The 14,020-nt window shown below is 40.7% G+C and overlaps 2 protein-coding genes across 2 annotated transcripts; both read left to right on the forward strand.

Moving 5' to 3' along the window:
- The first annotated feature begins 144 nt into the window (after positions 1 to 144).
- sema7a (semaphorin 7A (JohnMiltonHagen blood group)) lies at positions 145 to 8,358 on the forward strand. Its single transcript, XM_076089910.1, has 14 exons — positions 145 to 278; positions 624 to 763; positions 1,507 to 1,548; positions 1,678 to 1,773; positions 2,049 to 2,151; positions 2,363 to 2,473; positions 2,746 to 2,888; positions 3,985 to 4,172; positions 4,664 to 4,772; positions 5,353 to 5,548; positions 5,750 to 5,862; positions 6,176 to 6,330; positions 6,573 to 6,631; positions 6,726 to 8,358. The coding sequence occupies exons 1-14, from the start codon at positions 173 to 175 to the stop codon at positions 7,148 to 7,150; spliced, it is 1,986 nt and encodes a 661-aa protein (XP_075946025.1). The 5' UTR covers positions 145 to 172; the 3' UTR covers positions 7,151 to 8,358.
- Positions 8,359 to 10,684: 2,326 nt separating this feature from the next.
- Positions 10,685 to 13,666, forward strand: LOC142948031 (immunoglobulin superfamily containing leucine-rich repeat protein 2-like). Its single transcript, XM_076089911.1, has 2 exons — positions 10,685 to 11,078; positions 11,966 to 13,666. The coding sequence occupies exon 2, from the start codon at positions 11,975 to 11,977 to the stop codon at positions 12,920 to 12,922; it is 948 nt and encodes a 315-aa protein (XP_075946026.1). The 5' UTR covers positions 10,685 to 11,078; positions 11,966 to 11,974; the 3' UTR covers positions 12,923 to 13,666.
- The last annotated feature ends 354 nt before the right edge of the window (positions 13,667 to 14,020 follow it).

Genomic DNA, 14,020 nt, shown 5'->3' on the forward strand with positions numbered 1-14,020 from the left:
ATAGCAGTTGTGCTATTCGGGAAGTGTGGGCGGATACTAAGGTTATTGGCTTTCAGCTTCCCGGCTGGTGAGCGAGAGGGCACCTGTGTCTTTTCCCAGGTCGTCATTAGACGGAAGAAGGATTGAGGACGGTTCATGCACAAATAAGTATGTTAACCATCTAAGGCGCAAAATGTTGCGATTTGTTTTCAGTTATATTTTTCTTGCTGGGGATTTTCAACTCGTCCTTACTTTACCGACTCTTGGATCCAAAAATAATCCCAGACTTCTAAGCAAAGGTACGTTCACGTTTCGCTTTTTCACCGCTACGAATGCAATGTTTCAGACGTAATCAGGAAATTCAATGTCAGTCACCAAATTAGTGTAGATGGTTAGAAGAGTCAGATACAAAGTTAATCCTCAAATCCCTCTTAAACCCGCTAAGAGTAAAATGTAGTTCAGTTTAGATGACCCTATTTTACTCTCCAAAGGGAATAACCAGATGAGACGCGATGAGGTAACTTTTAATGCCAGTGCACGACGATACAATTATTAATATGGTTCAGTCTGACCTTCACATCCCTCCATGTCAAAGGCTGTATGTGACAATGACAATATGACAATGTGATGTTTTACTCCCTCAGATACAAACAGTGGTGGATTTGAATACCAAATATATCAGAATCACAGCGTGTTCTTCTATCATGGAGACTCTGAGCAGATGTATGTCGGAGGGACAGATTTTGTGCTGAAACTTGATGTGGATGACTATCATGTTATAGAGGTGGGTGTGTCTGAACTTCTATATTTTGAATTGATCTGTTTATTTGGTTTATTTGATCACCTGCAGTACATTTACTTCCTGTATACTCTTCATCTAATATCTTATTGATGGGTTCTGAGCCGGATCTCTGTGTGTGTGGTTGGTGACGGTGACGTCTGTGATGCAGCTGAGGCCATACTTAGACTCTTTAGCAGATGGTTGTCACAGACGCATTGTTAGGAGTCTGTCTGGCAGGCCCACTGGGAATTATATCCTTTCAAAGCCAGCTATAACATGCAGCTGTAAGGCAGAAGGAGCTGCTGCTGGTTGACACAAACAGACCCTGATGACATATAAAAGTGGGCTGATGGTTGTTGAATGTTTTTCAAGAAACTAAAGCAAAAATGGTTTGTTTCTGACCATAAGACAGACATATCTCCATTTTACACTAATTGATTTTTGCCAGAAGCAGCTGAAGCTACAAAATAAGTAATTTGAGTGATTTTTTTTTGCCTGAGAAAGCATAAGAAAGAAAACATAACATGTGTTTCCGATGTTTCGTTTATATCCATCGTTCAGCTATTTCAAACATGTCCCCGCCCAAAACACCTGTTTTTGGGCAGAGTGCAACTGTCATGCTTTAATAATAAGTAAGTGAGACGGTATTGTTTGAAATGTAAATTTTCATTTTGTAATGTCTCATTTAAAACTATCCTTAAGTGAAAACTTTGTGAATTTGTTCATCAATGCGTCCCCCCCTGCAGAAATTTCCTTTGAAAACCCTGGAGCATCAACAGTGCCAAGAGGTCAGTAAATAGAGATTCATGTGATCAGAAATGACTGCTTAACAAATTTGCAAAATAATAGATTTTTGAAATGAAAAGCATATTTAGTTCTGTGTGATGACTTGGTAATAATAGCTTCTGTTCTTGTAGGGCCAATGTGAAAATGTCATCACTGTGATTGAGAAGTTTCAGGACAGCCTGTTTGTCTGTGGAACAAATGGACACAGACCGCAGTGTTGGAAGTTTGTGAGTGTTTGCATGAATCGCTGCATATGTTCCAGTTCATATCACTTCTGTTTGTCATACTCCAGTTATAGTTTCTGGTTAACTTTACTGGCAACATGAATGCCCAGCTAATTAAAGCACGGAGCTTTTTTTGTGGAACGTCTATGGTTCTCATTCAACTTTAATTAGCACCCTGTCTGTGATTTCAGTAGGGTGTTGGGTGGCTGTTGTCTCGATATGTTACACCATCACAACTAACTATGACAACATTCTTTTGACTTTCTGTGGTTCTACAGTTTTCTTCAGTGAACAACCAGTCTCATGAAATAGTGGAGAGTTATGAGGGGACGGGCATCTCTCCATTTGTTTACACACATAACTCTATATCCCTCACAGCAGGTATGTTGAATACAGCAACATGCACACCCATATAGTAGCCCATGTTTTATAAGGTTTAAAAATGTGACTGGGGGCTGCAGACTTATGCAACCGCATCACGTCATGTGTGGTAGCAGAGTTGGAGAACCAGTGCACTTTCACTTACCGTAACTACACTCAATAATTGAACATCTTTGCTCGTTTTCACATGATTTCTCTCCGCTATCTTTAGAGGGGGAGCTATATTCAGCGGCGCCTTTGGATACTGATGGAAGTTCGTTACAGTTCAGAAGAAAAGCCGGCAGCAGAACTAATGTCTGGATGTATGACAACTGGGTCTCAGGTGGGTTAATGACTGAAGTTTATTTGTAACGGAGGATAAATATAAGATCCCACACACAGGGAAAATCAGCAAGAATTAATATTCCTTCATACTACACCTGAATAGTATCACTTTGTCCTGAAACTGTTCAGTCTTTATTCCCACTCTTCAGTGCCCTTTCATTGTCTCTTGTGTTGGTCTCACATGCCAAGCTTTGTCATCAGATATTATCTGCTGGCACGGCACTTTAGGCCTGCTGTAAACAGTTTGGTAAACATGTCCTCCTCTCACAGAGCCCACATTCATCTCTGCTTCCTGGGTGAAGCAGAGGGAAGACCCTGACAACGAAAAAATCTACATATTTTTCCGTGAAAAGAACTCCGATCAGAATCCGGAAGCTGACCCCTGGATATCGAGGGTTGCCAGAGTTTGTAAGGTACGCTGGACACTGAAGTGGACAACGCTTACGTCAGTGAAGCTCTCATCTCTCACTAGACTGCTTCAGCAAATTACCCAAATTGTCTTCAGTTCTATCTATGCTAGAATTTATATTCAAAACAAGACTGAGTATTGATTGCGTCAATATTAGGTATCAGTCCATCCAGCCTTAGTTCAACCTGCTTTGGTCTAGTTAGGATGAAAAGACAAGCATGGCCTTTGGGGGGAGCTAGCAGGGCTTTGATGCTAAGAATATGAAATATTGATGAGGCCGTGTAATATGATCGAAAGCACAAGAAGATTATTTTGTCAATTGTTGTTCCCAAGTTCGAGGATAAACTTTGACTTTACATATGAATGGAAAAGGATCATTCACATGGTGTGTTTTAATGTAGTGCATACATCTATATTTTGCAAGATATTCCCACAAGCATAATCTATTTCTTCTTCTAGCTTCTATTAGAATAAACAGACACTGAGTTGTTGGAGACCTCAGCAGAGTTTAACGTCAGTGTTTTAGTTTTATTGCTGTGTCTCCCACAGTAACCCCTCCTGAATTTGCCCAATAAAGGAGTAGAAAGGCCACCATCTGTCAAATCAGTTTGTTTAATGTTGAACGGTTAAGGTCAGCCACTATTTACAGTAGTTTTATGAGGAGAGTATGATGTACTGATATGCTCATATTGAAAGCGCAGGCTGTCAATTCGCTGACCACACTGACAAGCGCAGGCTGTCAAAAACCTGGCAGGAAATTAAGTATTTACTTTAAAAAAAACAAAGGGAGATAGCAGAGTGATATCCTGCGGTACGTGTCTCATTTCCACTATACCTGCACTAACAAATCAGGCTTCTTCTATCTCAATTAACTAACGCGGCATGCTATTATTATGGTGAAATACAAACTTTTCAACACCCTTGTTATTTGACATTTGTGCAAAACAAGACTTGCCCTAACAGCGGTTAGGTGTTTCATTCCAGGGTTCATGGTCCAAGTAAAGACAGTCCTATCAAATAACAATTAGTTGATGAATTTTAGTCTGTAAGAAAAGTGAAAGACCGTCTTCCTGGTGTCATTTATTGGTGTCGTTTTGCAGGTAGATGAAGGTGGATCAAAACGATTCTTCCAGAACATGTGGACATCTTTCCTCAAGGCTCGGCTTGTCTGCGGGATTCCAGAAGAGTCGCTCTATTTCAACCGTCTCCAAGACATTTATGTGATGCATGCTGAGGATTGGAGAGACACCCGAGTCTACGCCCTTTTCACGCTCTTCACAAGCAGCTGGTTAGACACTTTCCCTTCCTTTATTATCAGCAGGAACATGCTGACAGGGCAACACAAAATAGCTGTCACTTCAACAAAACTAATCCTGGCCTCTCTGTCTCTTTGTCTGTCTGTCTGTCTATTTATCAAAAACATTAGACTGCCCCATAGGTAACCTAATTTAATATTTCTACCCCCTTATGCGAGGGTCCATTCATCGTGATTAGTCCCATAAGATGAGTGGTCAGTCTAGTCTCACATTAGCAGCAATTTGGTATTGCACTTTGTAAAGTAGGGTGACTCACAAAAGAGATATACTTTAAAAAGATGGTAAAAAATAACTTGATGGAGGCTTGTATAAAGGTTTGAATGAATTTTAATGAAATATCTTCTGCAAAAAAACCAACAGCATCAGGCAATGGGACAAAATCATAACCCTGACCACCACCACTGAAATACAGATAACAACTGTCATTTGCATCCTAACTTCGGTTATCTTATTGCTCTTCTAGGAACTCCACAGCAGTGTGCATCTATTCAATAGGAATGATTGAGGAAATATTTGAGAACTCGACTTTCAAGGGCTACAACAAAGATGTCCCAAAACCAAGGCCAGGAACGGTAACCATTTGTTTTGTTGCTAAGTTGATGTGCAGAGACAAAATACTTCCTCTAAGGGTTTTATTTTTGTTATAGGCGTATAGGCCTATCTATCAGATGTTCCAGACTGTAGTTAAAAAAACAAAAAACACACAAGCATGTTACATAAGTGGGTGGCGACGTGGAAAATGTGTGTCTGTAATACTTATCTCCAGCAGATGTGCTTCAGTGTTTCCATCTGTAGATTGACATTGTAGTTTTTTTACATGAAGTCTATTTAAGTTCAACCCTGTAGCTGAGGAACTAAAGAGGCCCCACAAACATGGATACATTTCAGAATTTCCTCTCGTGTTAGTAAAGAGTTTTCTGACCCAGTGAGTTCCTTAAAGGAGGTTGACTTGTTGCCATATTCAGTTTATAGCTTGAGCAAATGTTTGTCTTACTTGTTTTTATACAACTTCGGATGCCTTCTGTATTGTATACGTTAAGAGTTGCTTTACCCGAGTCTCCTACAGACATTCGGTTTACGTTCTCTCTTTCCTACAGCATACAAACTACTTATGAATGAAACAACAGCTTTGTGTCCATCTATTTTTTTTAGTGTGTAAAAAACAGCAGGACCCTGCCACTGGCCACTGTCAATATGGTGAAGGATTACCCAGAAATGACTGACTGGGTTCACTCCGTGCATTATACAGCTCCATTTTATATAAGCAGCAACAACTACACCAAGATAGCTGTGGACCGCGTCCAGGCAGCAGACCAGCACATGTATAACGTTCTGCTTCTGGCTACTGGTATGTTCAGGTTGGGAGGAAATACGATGTACCTGGTTTTCCGTACTTTGTTTAGCTATTCGTGCCTTGTGTGTTTTCCTGTTGATCTGTGTTCTAATCATGGACCGTCTGTAATCTCTGCGAGGAACAATGGGCTAAAAATACAGCATCACTCCCAAAATAACAACGCTACAAAATGCTGTTTGTGTGCCGTTCCAACAGATTCAGGGACAATCCATAAAGTCTTGGAGTCCGGGTCAGAACCTTTCATCATCTCTGAAACACAACTCCCCAGCTATTCAACCATAAAATCAATGAAGCTTGTCTCCAAAAAGGTATTTATAATGCCTTTTTAAAATGTTTTGTTTATGCTGCACTAATCAATATTATAGATTAAATGATTATGTGTAATATGGAAGGGATCGCTTGTAATACAGAATAATAATTATAGTTTCACTTTACACATTCCTTCAGCTCTACAGAGCATTTCAATATCTTTAAGCTCACTGTTTTGGTTTGCCGGTCTGCAACTTCAATGCTTTAGTTCCGTTTTCCGGCTCTCATCAACCCAAAGGGCCCAAAAATCTATCAATGCTTGGTCTATCAATGGTTTAAAGTGAAATTATTTGTGTGTCTCCCTGTGCACAGAAAAAGTTAGTGGTGGGTTTTCCAGAGAGAATTTCTATCATGGACCTCCAGAGGTGTCAGGAGTACAACAAGTCCTGTGCAGATTGTGTTCTGGCCCGGGACCCGTACTGTGCCTGGACAAAGTCTGGATGCACCCCGACTGTGGAGTGTGTAAGGTGTGGAAAGTGTTCATACCAACAACTAACAAGTTAACAACACTGACATAGCTGCTCTCTGCATGCTCATCTGAATATGACCTTTCTGCCAAATATAAGAATAAATGTTGATGCAAAGATGAGAAAAAAAATCAACCTCTTTCCAACACAAAACAGATCATCGGGGCAACGTCAAAGTCACTCATCTCTCACAACGAAATGCACTCATTGGAACATGTGTTTTTTTTTTTGTTTTTTTTCAGTGGCTGCATTCAAAATATCATTGATGGGAACATAAATCTATGTCCTGCATCACAAGAAGGTAACTAAAGATGAGACTGTTATTCATATAAACCTGATAAGGGCTCAAAAACCTTTGGTCACATCTCTATTTTCTCTTCTTTTTATTCTTGTAGAAGAAAAACTAGTAAACCGGACCAAACGGGAGACAGCTTCACCATCACCAGTGTATTTGGGGACAACTCACTCGGTCCCCCTTAGTGTCCCTTTCTATCTGTCATGTCCTATAGACTCCTACCATGCTGTCTACACCTGGGAGCATGGAGGCCAGAGCAGCCCTTGTCTCCAAATGCAGTCTAACTGCCTGCACCTCATCCCTGCCATGGCACACGAGAACTATGGCGACTACGAGTGTGTTTCCAAAGAGAAAGACTACACCAAAGTGGTGAAGACGTATCAGCTTACAGAGCAAATGTTTCCAAATACAAATAAAAACACTGAGACGATCAACAACCTTTCAAAAATAAATTATGCATCAGCTGTCGTGCCGCAGAAGGCTTGGATCACCCTTGGACTTGCAGTGTTGGGGATTTTCACATAGGATTTGCAAAAATGACAAACACTCCCTTCATTTTGAGAATATTTTCAGTTGGTCCAGACCTCATGTATGAAAATGTGGCATAAACATCCTCAAGACCTTTGTCCTTGCCGTTGCTCTCAGGCCAGGACGCAGGCAGCAGGAATACTTCCTAGTGAACACAAAACCTTATTTGTGCAAGCCGACATGTAGCTGTGTTTGGCAGAACAGTTAGATTTTCAAGCCTACAGGAACATGCTGTAGCCAAGTTTATTTTACAAAGTGAAACCAGAACAGGATGTGGTTGGTGTGATGGAGGAAGAAAGCAGCCTAACTGGTCAGAAGCAAACAGCAAAGCTCACAGTGTTTGTTTTGGATCAGCTGATGATCAGTTAGTCACCGCAACATCCTTCATTAACTACTGCAATGTTTCATTGAGTGAGCACTTTGTTCATTTATTTTAAGACGAGGGGAAAAAGGGAAAATGTAAGAAGTAATCTGAAGGAATTTATTTGAACAAGGGTTTAGTCCAAACCAAAGCACACCTTTAAAAAGTTGTGATCATGAGTGCAAAAGCTTCTGTTCAGAGAGCGACAGACAGCCCAGTACAAGCAAGTGTGTGTGGTAGTAGTAGTGTGTGCACGTTGAGGTCAGAAACAAATGTTGATATCAGAGTGTTTATGGAAGGGTGGAGGCAGCCAGGGACCCTCCCTGAGTTTCCCTGTTTTGTTCAGTCATGTGGTCAGCGAGGCATTTGGAAAATGCAATGAGAACTGTTTTGCCGCAGAGCAGAAAATATCCGACTTTGGTATCTTGTTAAACTGTCCACTGGAACAGATTTGAGATGGTGGTTGAAGGTGATCGTTTTGCATCTACAGTGTGTGCACATATCTTGTATTGAAGCTGCTTTTCTACTCCGTTATTTACATAAAAAAGAGACTGTGTAACTTTTGGCAATCTGTAACCACTGTTGCCCCAGTGCTAATAACGAAATAAATTATTCTTTAATATGTTTAAAAACTACTCAGCTAAATTATTTATGACGTTAACACTATTTTGGTACGGTCTTTTGGGTTTCACACTGGAGATTTTAATACTTGCAAGCAATATGTGTCCTTATAATTTCAAAAATAGTATATTTTTGCATAATGTTAGCTTGAAAAGGCTACCTGAAGAATGTAAGTGATTATTATTGATTTCCTGCTGATTGAAATAATAAAGAATGGAGCTGACATTAACCAGGAGTTGTACTTCTCTTCCACTCGTAAGTGGTTTTGAGAGAATAATTTATTCTTCCCTAGTAGGTCATGCCTTCGTGACGTGACACCCTGCAATAAAACACAGGCAGCCTGATCACAGTATCAACAACCAAGGATCTTCAGCTTAAACGGTCTTATTCCTGGATCGACAGCCTCAACATGGTCTCAACCCTGCTAATGACGTCAACGATGTGAGTACATCTTGTTAAAAAAAATCACAAATAAACGTTATCTCTCTGGCCATTCCTCCACAACCATCCGAGTGGAAATCCTGCATTCTTGTCAGATTTTCTTTGAGATTAGGTAATTGTAGTTTTAAAGCTTCGGTAGAATTCTCCTGCTGTTTGTATTTCTTTCATCTCAGATCTAGAATAAATCTAATTAAGACATCTACATGGTACAGTCAAATCTGATTTCCATTTTCAGATATTGAATACCTCTTAACTCTGCCACACCTGAAACAAAAATAAACTTCTGTGTTTTTTCTGTTACTGAGGCAAGAACAGAAAGGAGGGAGCACACTCATCTAGGCGTGTTAGTTTTCATGTGACCAAACCCTGCTGTTAATATGTTGGGTAATTGTCCTTAGTTTAAAAAAACATGTTTTCTTTCAACACTACAATGACTTCACATGGAACATATGAAGTGAAATAAAATGTGTGGGATTAGACTCCACCAACACCATAAATTGTGTCAGTTGTTTTCATCTGAGGTTACAACACAGACTTTTGACAGTTGAGAAAGAGACTGTTGCTTTGTTTCCAGTGGTGTAGGACGCAACATAACTACAGATGCCCCCCCCCCCCCCCCCTCCCCCAGTACATGCGTCTTGCTGGCAGGTCACTTTGATGAAGATCAGGGAGTATCTGTCTTAAGCCGGAGCTGACCCGACACCTGACCTGACAGCTCAGTGCCAGAGTCTATCTAACCTGTAGGCTGCTGAGAAGCTTACTCGTATAAGGTGGAGATGTAACATGTGATTTCATGTATCTGTGGTCTACATGAGTCATTGTTTGAGCCACCTTGTTTTATTCAATCCAGACCCTCTTTGCTCAAACTGGAGGCAACATGGTTTACTGTAGCATCACCGATGTGTTTTTATGTAAGCCTACTTTAAGAAGCACTGAGAGTATCAAGAACTCTAAACTGTAAACAGCCCCTCTGAGTCTGGATTGTGCCACACTGCAGTCTCAACTGTGAGATACGGTGACCGTGAGCTTCAATGCTTCTGCTGTGATCTGATATGAGCCCAAATAGACCTTGAGCCCCAGAGGACCTAGACCACAATTTACATCCCCATGTTTTCCTGCTGTGCCTCAGGAAAAGGAAAGTATACTGATGGACCGCCAAAGATAAGGAAATCTTGGAACAGAAACAAAAGAGAACAAAACTTTGTTTTAAGCAAGGACACCAAAATAATGGTTCATGACTGGAACCTGGAAGCTGGTTTAGAACTGAAAATAACACAGAAAATTAACATTATCCAAAATATGATCACTATTTCTAAGAATAAACTGTACAATTTATTTACAGGGTTGTTATTTGTGCAATTATTATGCAGGTTGTCTGTAATTACAACATTCTGACATTAGAGGTGACTGTTGTCAAACAGGAGTGGCATGTTTACAGGAGTTATTCAGATTCTGCCTGTAGTTGCAGCCTTTTGACAGGAGGGGTCACTGTTGTTTCACAGGTCTGACTAACTATAAAAACCCTTCTTACCCTAAACTGAACCTAAACCTAAACCCTTTTTCCAAATATGTCTTAAAATAGTCACTAGCCTATTTATACATTGAAACTGTTGTAGCTTGCCATAATCATTTCTCCCTTTCTGTTCCAGAGTCCATGAAGTTAATGTGAGGCTTCAGTTAAACAAATCAAGAGAGTATCTTTCAAAGTCACCACAAGACACTTGGCGTGTGTGGTTTCTACAATATCAGAGAACAACAAACGTATCACAATGATTAACAACAACATACTGTAACACAGAACGCAGTCAAAGTTACACTTCCCATGAAACTTTGCCCACATCAATACATCAGATATACTGATCTAATTAAATAAAAATAATTTCAGCCTGTAGTAAGTCAAACATATGAAATTAAAATAAACATCAGAAGGCAGAGGCTGAGTCTTGAGATCCGTCACTAATTTGATATTGTATATTATACACGCGCGCTGTGGCCAAGTGGTTTGTTGTTTGAACTGACACCGAGTTCACACTGCAGAACACCAGACGATGGCAGTATTTGAACAGGAAATAAGTCTCCTCAGACTGTAACACGAATCCATATGACTCAAACATTTAAAGACAATAGGCTGCAGCCAACCTGAATGAGGTCAAAGATTAGGCTTGGGTCGGGGTAATAAATTAAACATTGGATCCTAAATTACTAATTTTCTTTGAGGACTGAGGACCCGGAGCATCTGTATCTTTAATAGTGAGGACAGAGATGGAATCCCACACCAGCTGGAGAGGAAAAAAGCGCCGTCGGAAGTCAACAGCGACTCACCAGGAAAAAATGTCCCCCCCACCTCCCTTCATCAACGCTGTCCACGTCTGCAAAAGTCATGTGAAAGGATCCACTACATATGAGGACTCGAATTTTTTCGGCCATTAAACTTGTTTAAGAGGATTGTAAACTCCGGGAAGTGATTGATAAGACACAGGAATTGACTTTAAAATTGGAAAGGTAAGATGATTCAGTAGTTGTTGGAGCCATAATGTGGTTTTGTTGTTTTCTTTTGTCTTTGAGGGAAACACGGGGTGGGTTTATATATGCAGTTCGGACATTGAACACAGGGTGGCACATTGACATAAAAGTGCATATAGGTAAGTGCCTGGTAATGAGAATCAGGTGTGTGGACGGAAAGCTAACGGTTTTTGACCGTGTCAATGTGGCGTGTCAGCGTGGAGTTTCAAGGTGTTGTTTTGTCCTGTCAAGTATCCTGTGGTGTTCTGTTATGGTGTCAATGTGCAAACGGAATAAATGGATCAACGGATCGAAAGAAAGACAGCGCACTGGACAGTGAAATGTTTGTGGAACACGCGTCCGAACAAGTTCTCCCGTTCGCCCCCCAGTAGCTTTAAGATATAAAATGGATATTTGTTAACTGTAAAAATCTAATGTATCACCAAAAAAGCGCCAGTTTGTCCGCACAGTATTGTGGAGACGCGCTCAGAGCAGGAGAGACCACATGACCCTGAAATTGCTGCAAATATGACACTCAGCAAATGTGCATTTATGCTTTTCTAACGTGCTCGGACTTCCACAAATGTCTTTTTAGTGCAGTGCATTGGTTAATGTACCATGTGAAACAACAGGAAACTTTGCATGTTATGCGTTGAATCATATTGCATGACAGCAGTATTCATAGGGTTGTTTTTCTTTTCTTTCTTTCATTTTACGAGTTTGTAATGCAACTTTGAGCTGCATTACCGTGCTTTGATTCCCCTTTAAAAAACAACCTACTCAATAAAACATATTTGAGTGGATATGGAATGTAAAAGCTTCCACAGTGCGTTATTGTCTGGATACAATTTGACCTTCCGTTAATGTCTGACAATTGATGCTTGCAGGTGCAGAAAATGGCGAGACGGCTCCTGCAGCTCCTTGCCTTGTGGACAACTGTGGTTGGCAATGTGCAGTGCTGTCCAGAGCTCTGCAGCTGCCAGGATAAATTTGCCCACCAGTTTGCTGACTGTGCTTACAAAGACCTGCTGGTGGTACCAGTGGGTCTCCCCACCAATGTTACCACTGTGAGCCTTTCTGCCAACAAGATCAAATTACTGAAAAGTAAAAGCTTCATCAATATCACACAGGTCTCCTCTCTCTGGCTGGCCCACAATGAGATAGTTACAATAGAAACCGACTCCTTGGCCCCCCTGATCCAGCTACGCAACCTGGACATCAGCTACAACAAAATCGTGAACTTTCCCTGGGAGGATCTGCACAACCTCACAGCCCTGCAGCTTCTGAAAATGAACAACAATGAGATGGTGAACCTTCCAAAGGACGCCTTTTCCACTCTCAAAGACCTACGGTCGCTGCGCATCAACAACAACAAGTTTATCACCATTGTGCAGGGTACCTTCAGTGCTCTCTCCTCCATGTCTCACCTACAGATTTTTAACAACCCCTTCACATGTTCCTGCAGCCTGGAGTGGCTGAGGGATTGGATCACGACAACTAAGATTCCCATCCCAGAGCCAAAATCAATTGTATGTGAGGCCCCTGAACACCTGAAGGGTACAATGGTGACACTGATTCCCAAACTGGACTGTATGCAGTCTAACTGCCTGCACCTCATTCCTGCCTTGGCACACGAGAACTATGGCGGCTACGAGTGTGTTTCCAAAGAGAAAGACGACACCAAAGTGGTGAAAACGTACCAGTTTACAGAGCAAATGATTCCAGATACAAATAAAAACACTGAGACGATCAACACCCTTTCACAAATAGATGATGCATCAGCTGTCGTGCCGCAGAAGGCTTGGATCACCCTTGGACTTGCAGTGTTGGGGATTTTCAGATAGGATTTGCAAAAATGACTATTTAAACTTGCAAAAACACATCGATATTAGCTGCAGTGTGAGCAATGGACATATTAGTCCCACAGTCCACTGGAACAGATTTGAGATGGTGGTTGAAGGTGATCGTTTTGCATCTACAGTGTGTGCACATATCTTGTATTGAAGCTGCTTTTCTACTCCGTTATTTACATAAAAGAGAGACTGTGTAACTTTCGGCAATCTGTAACCACTGTTGCCCCAGTGCTAATAATGAGATAAATGCTGGCTAACACATCAGCAAAAGTAGAGCAAAGTCAGAAAATCAGCTTAATAATAATCTATTATACTGTAGAGCAATATTTTGCTAAAGTTTTCTAACATTAGCAACCAAAAGCTATACCAACAGCTCATATCAGACCAAGTAAGACTGTAGCAGCAAATCCAGTGTAATACATGAAGTAGTGGTGTGTTTCATTGCTTATGGATTCAATTTGTAAAAGGAAATCCTCCTTTGAACCGTTACAAAGTCTGAATTTTAACCAGAAATGACTCTTTAATATGTTTAAAAACTACTAAGCTAAATCATGTATGATGTTAACAGTATTTTGGTACGATCTTTTGGGAGATTTTTATACTTGCAAGCAATATGTGTCCTTATAATTTCAGAAAGTATATTTTTGCATAATGTTAGCTTGAAAAGGCTACCTGAAGAATGTAAGTGATTATTATTGATTTTCTGCTGATTGAAATAATAAAGAATGGAGCTGACATTAACCAGGAGTTGTACTTCTCTTCCACTCGTAAGTGGTTTTGAGAGAATAGTTTATTCTTCCCTAGTAGGTCATGCCTTCGTGACGTGACACCCTGCAATAAAACACAGGCAGCCTGATCACAGTATCAACAACCAAGGATCTTCAGCTTAAACGGCCTTATTCCTGGATCGACAGCCTCAACATGGTCTCAACCCTGCTAATGACGTCAACGATGTGAGTACATCTTGTTTAAAAAAATCACAAATAAACGTTATCTCTCTGGCCATTCCTCCACAACCATCCGAGTGGAAATCCTGCATTCTTGTAAGATTTTCTTTCAGATTAGGTAACAACATGACTACAGATGCCC

This window comes from Anarhichas minor, unplaced genomic scaffold (genome assembly GCF_050575085.1).
Source record: "Anarhichas minor isolate MPS153535 unplaced genomic scaffold, ASM5057508v1 ptg000011l, whole genome shotgun sequence".
Lineage (NCBI taxonomy): Eukaryota > Metazoa > Chordata > Actinopteri > Perciformes > Anarhichadidae > Anarhichas > Anarhichas minor.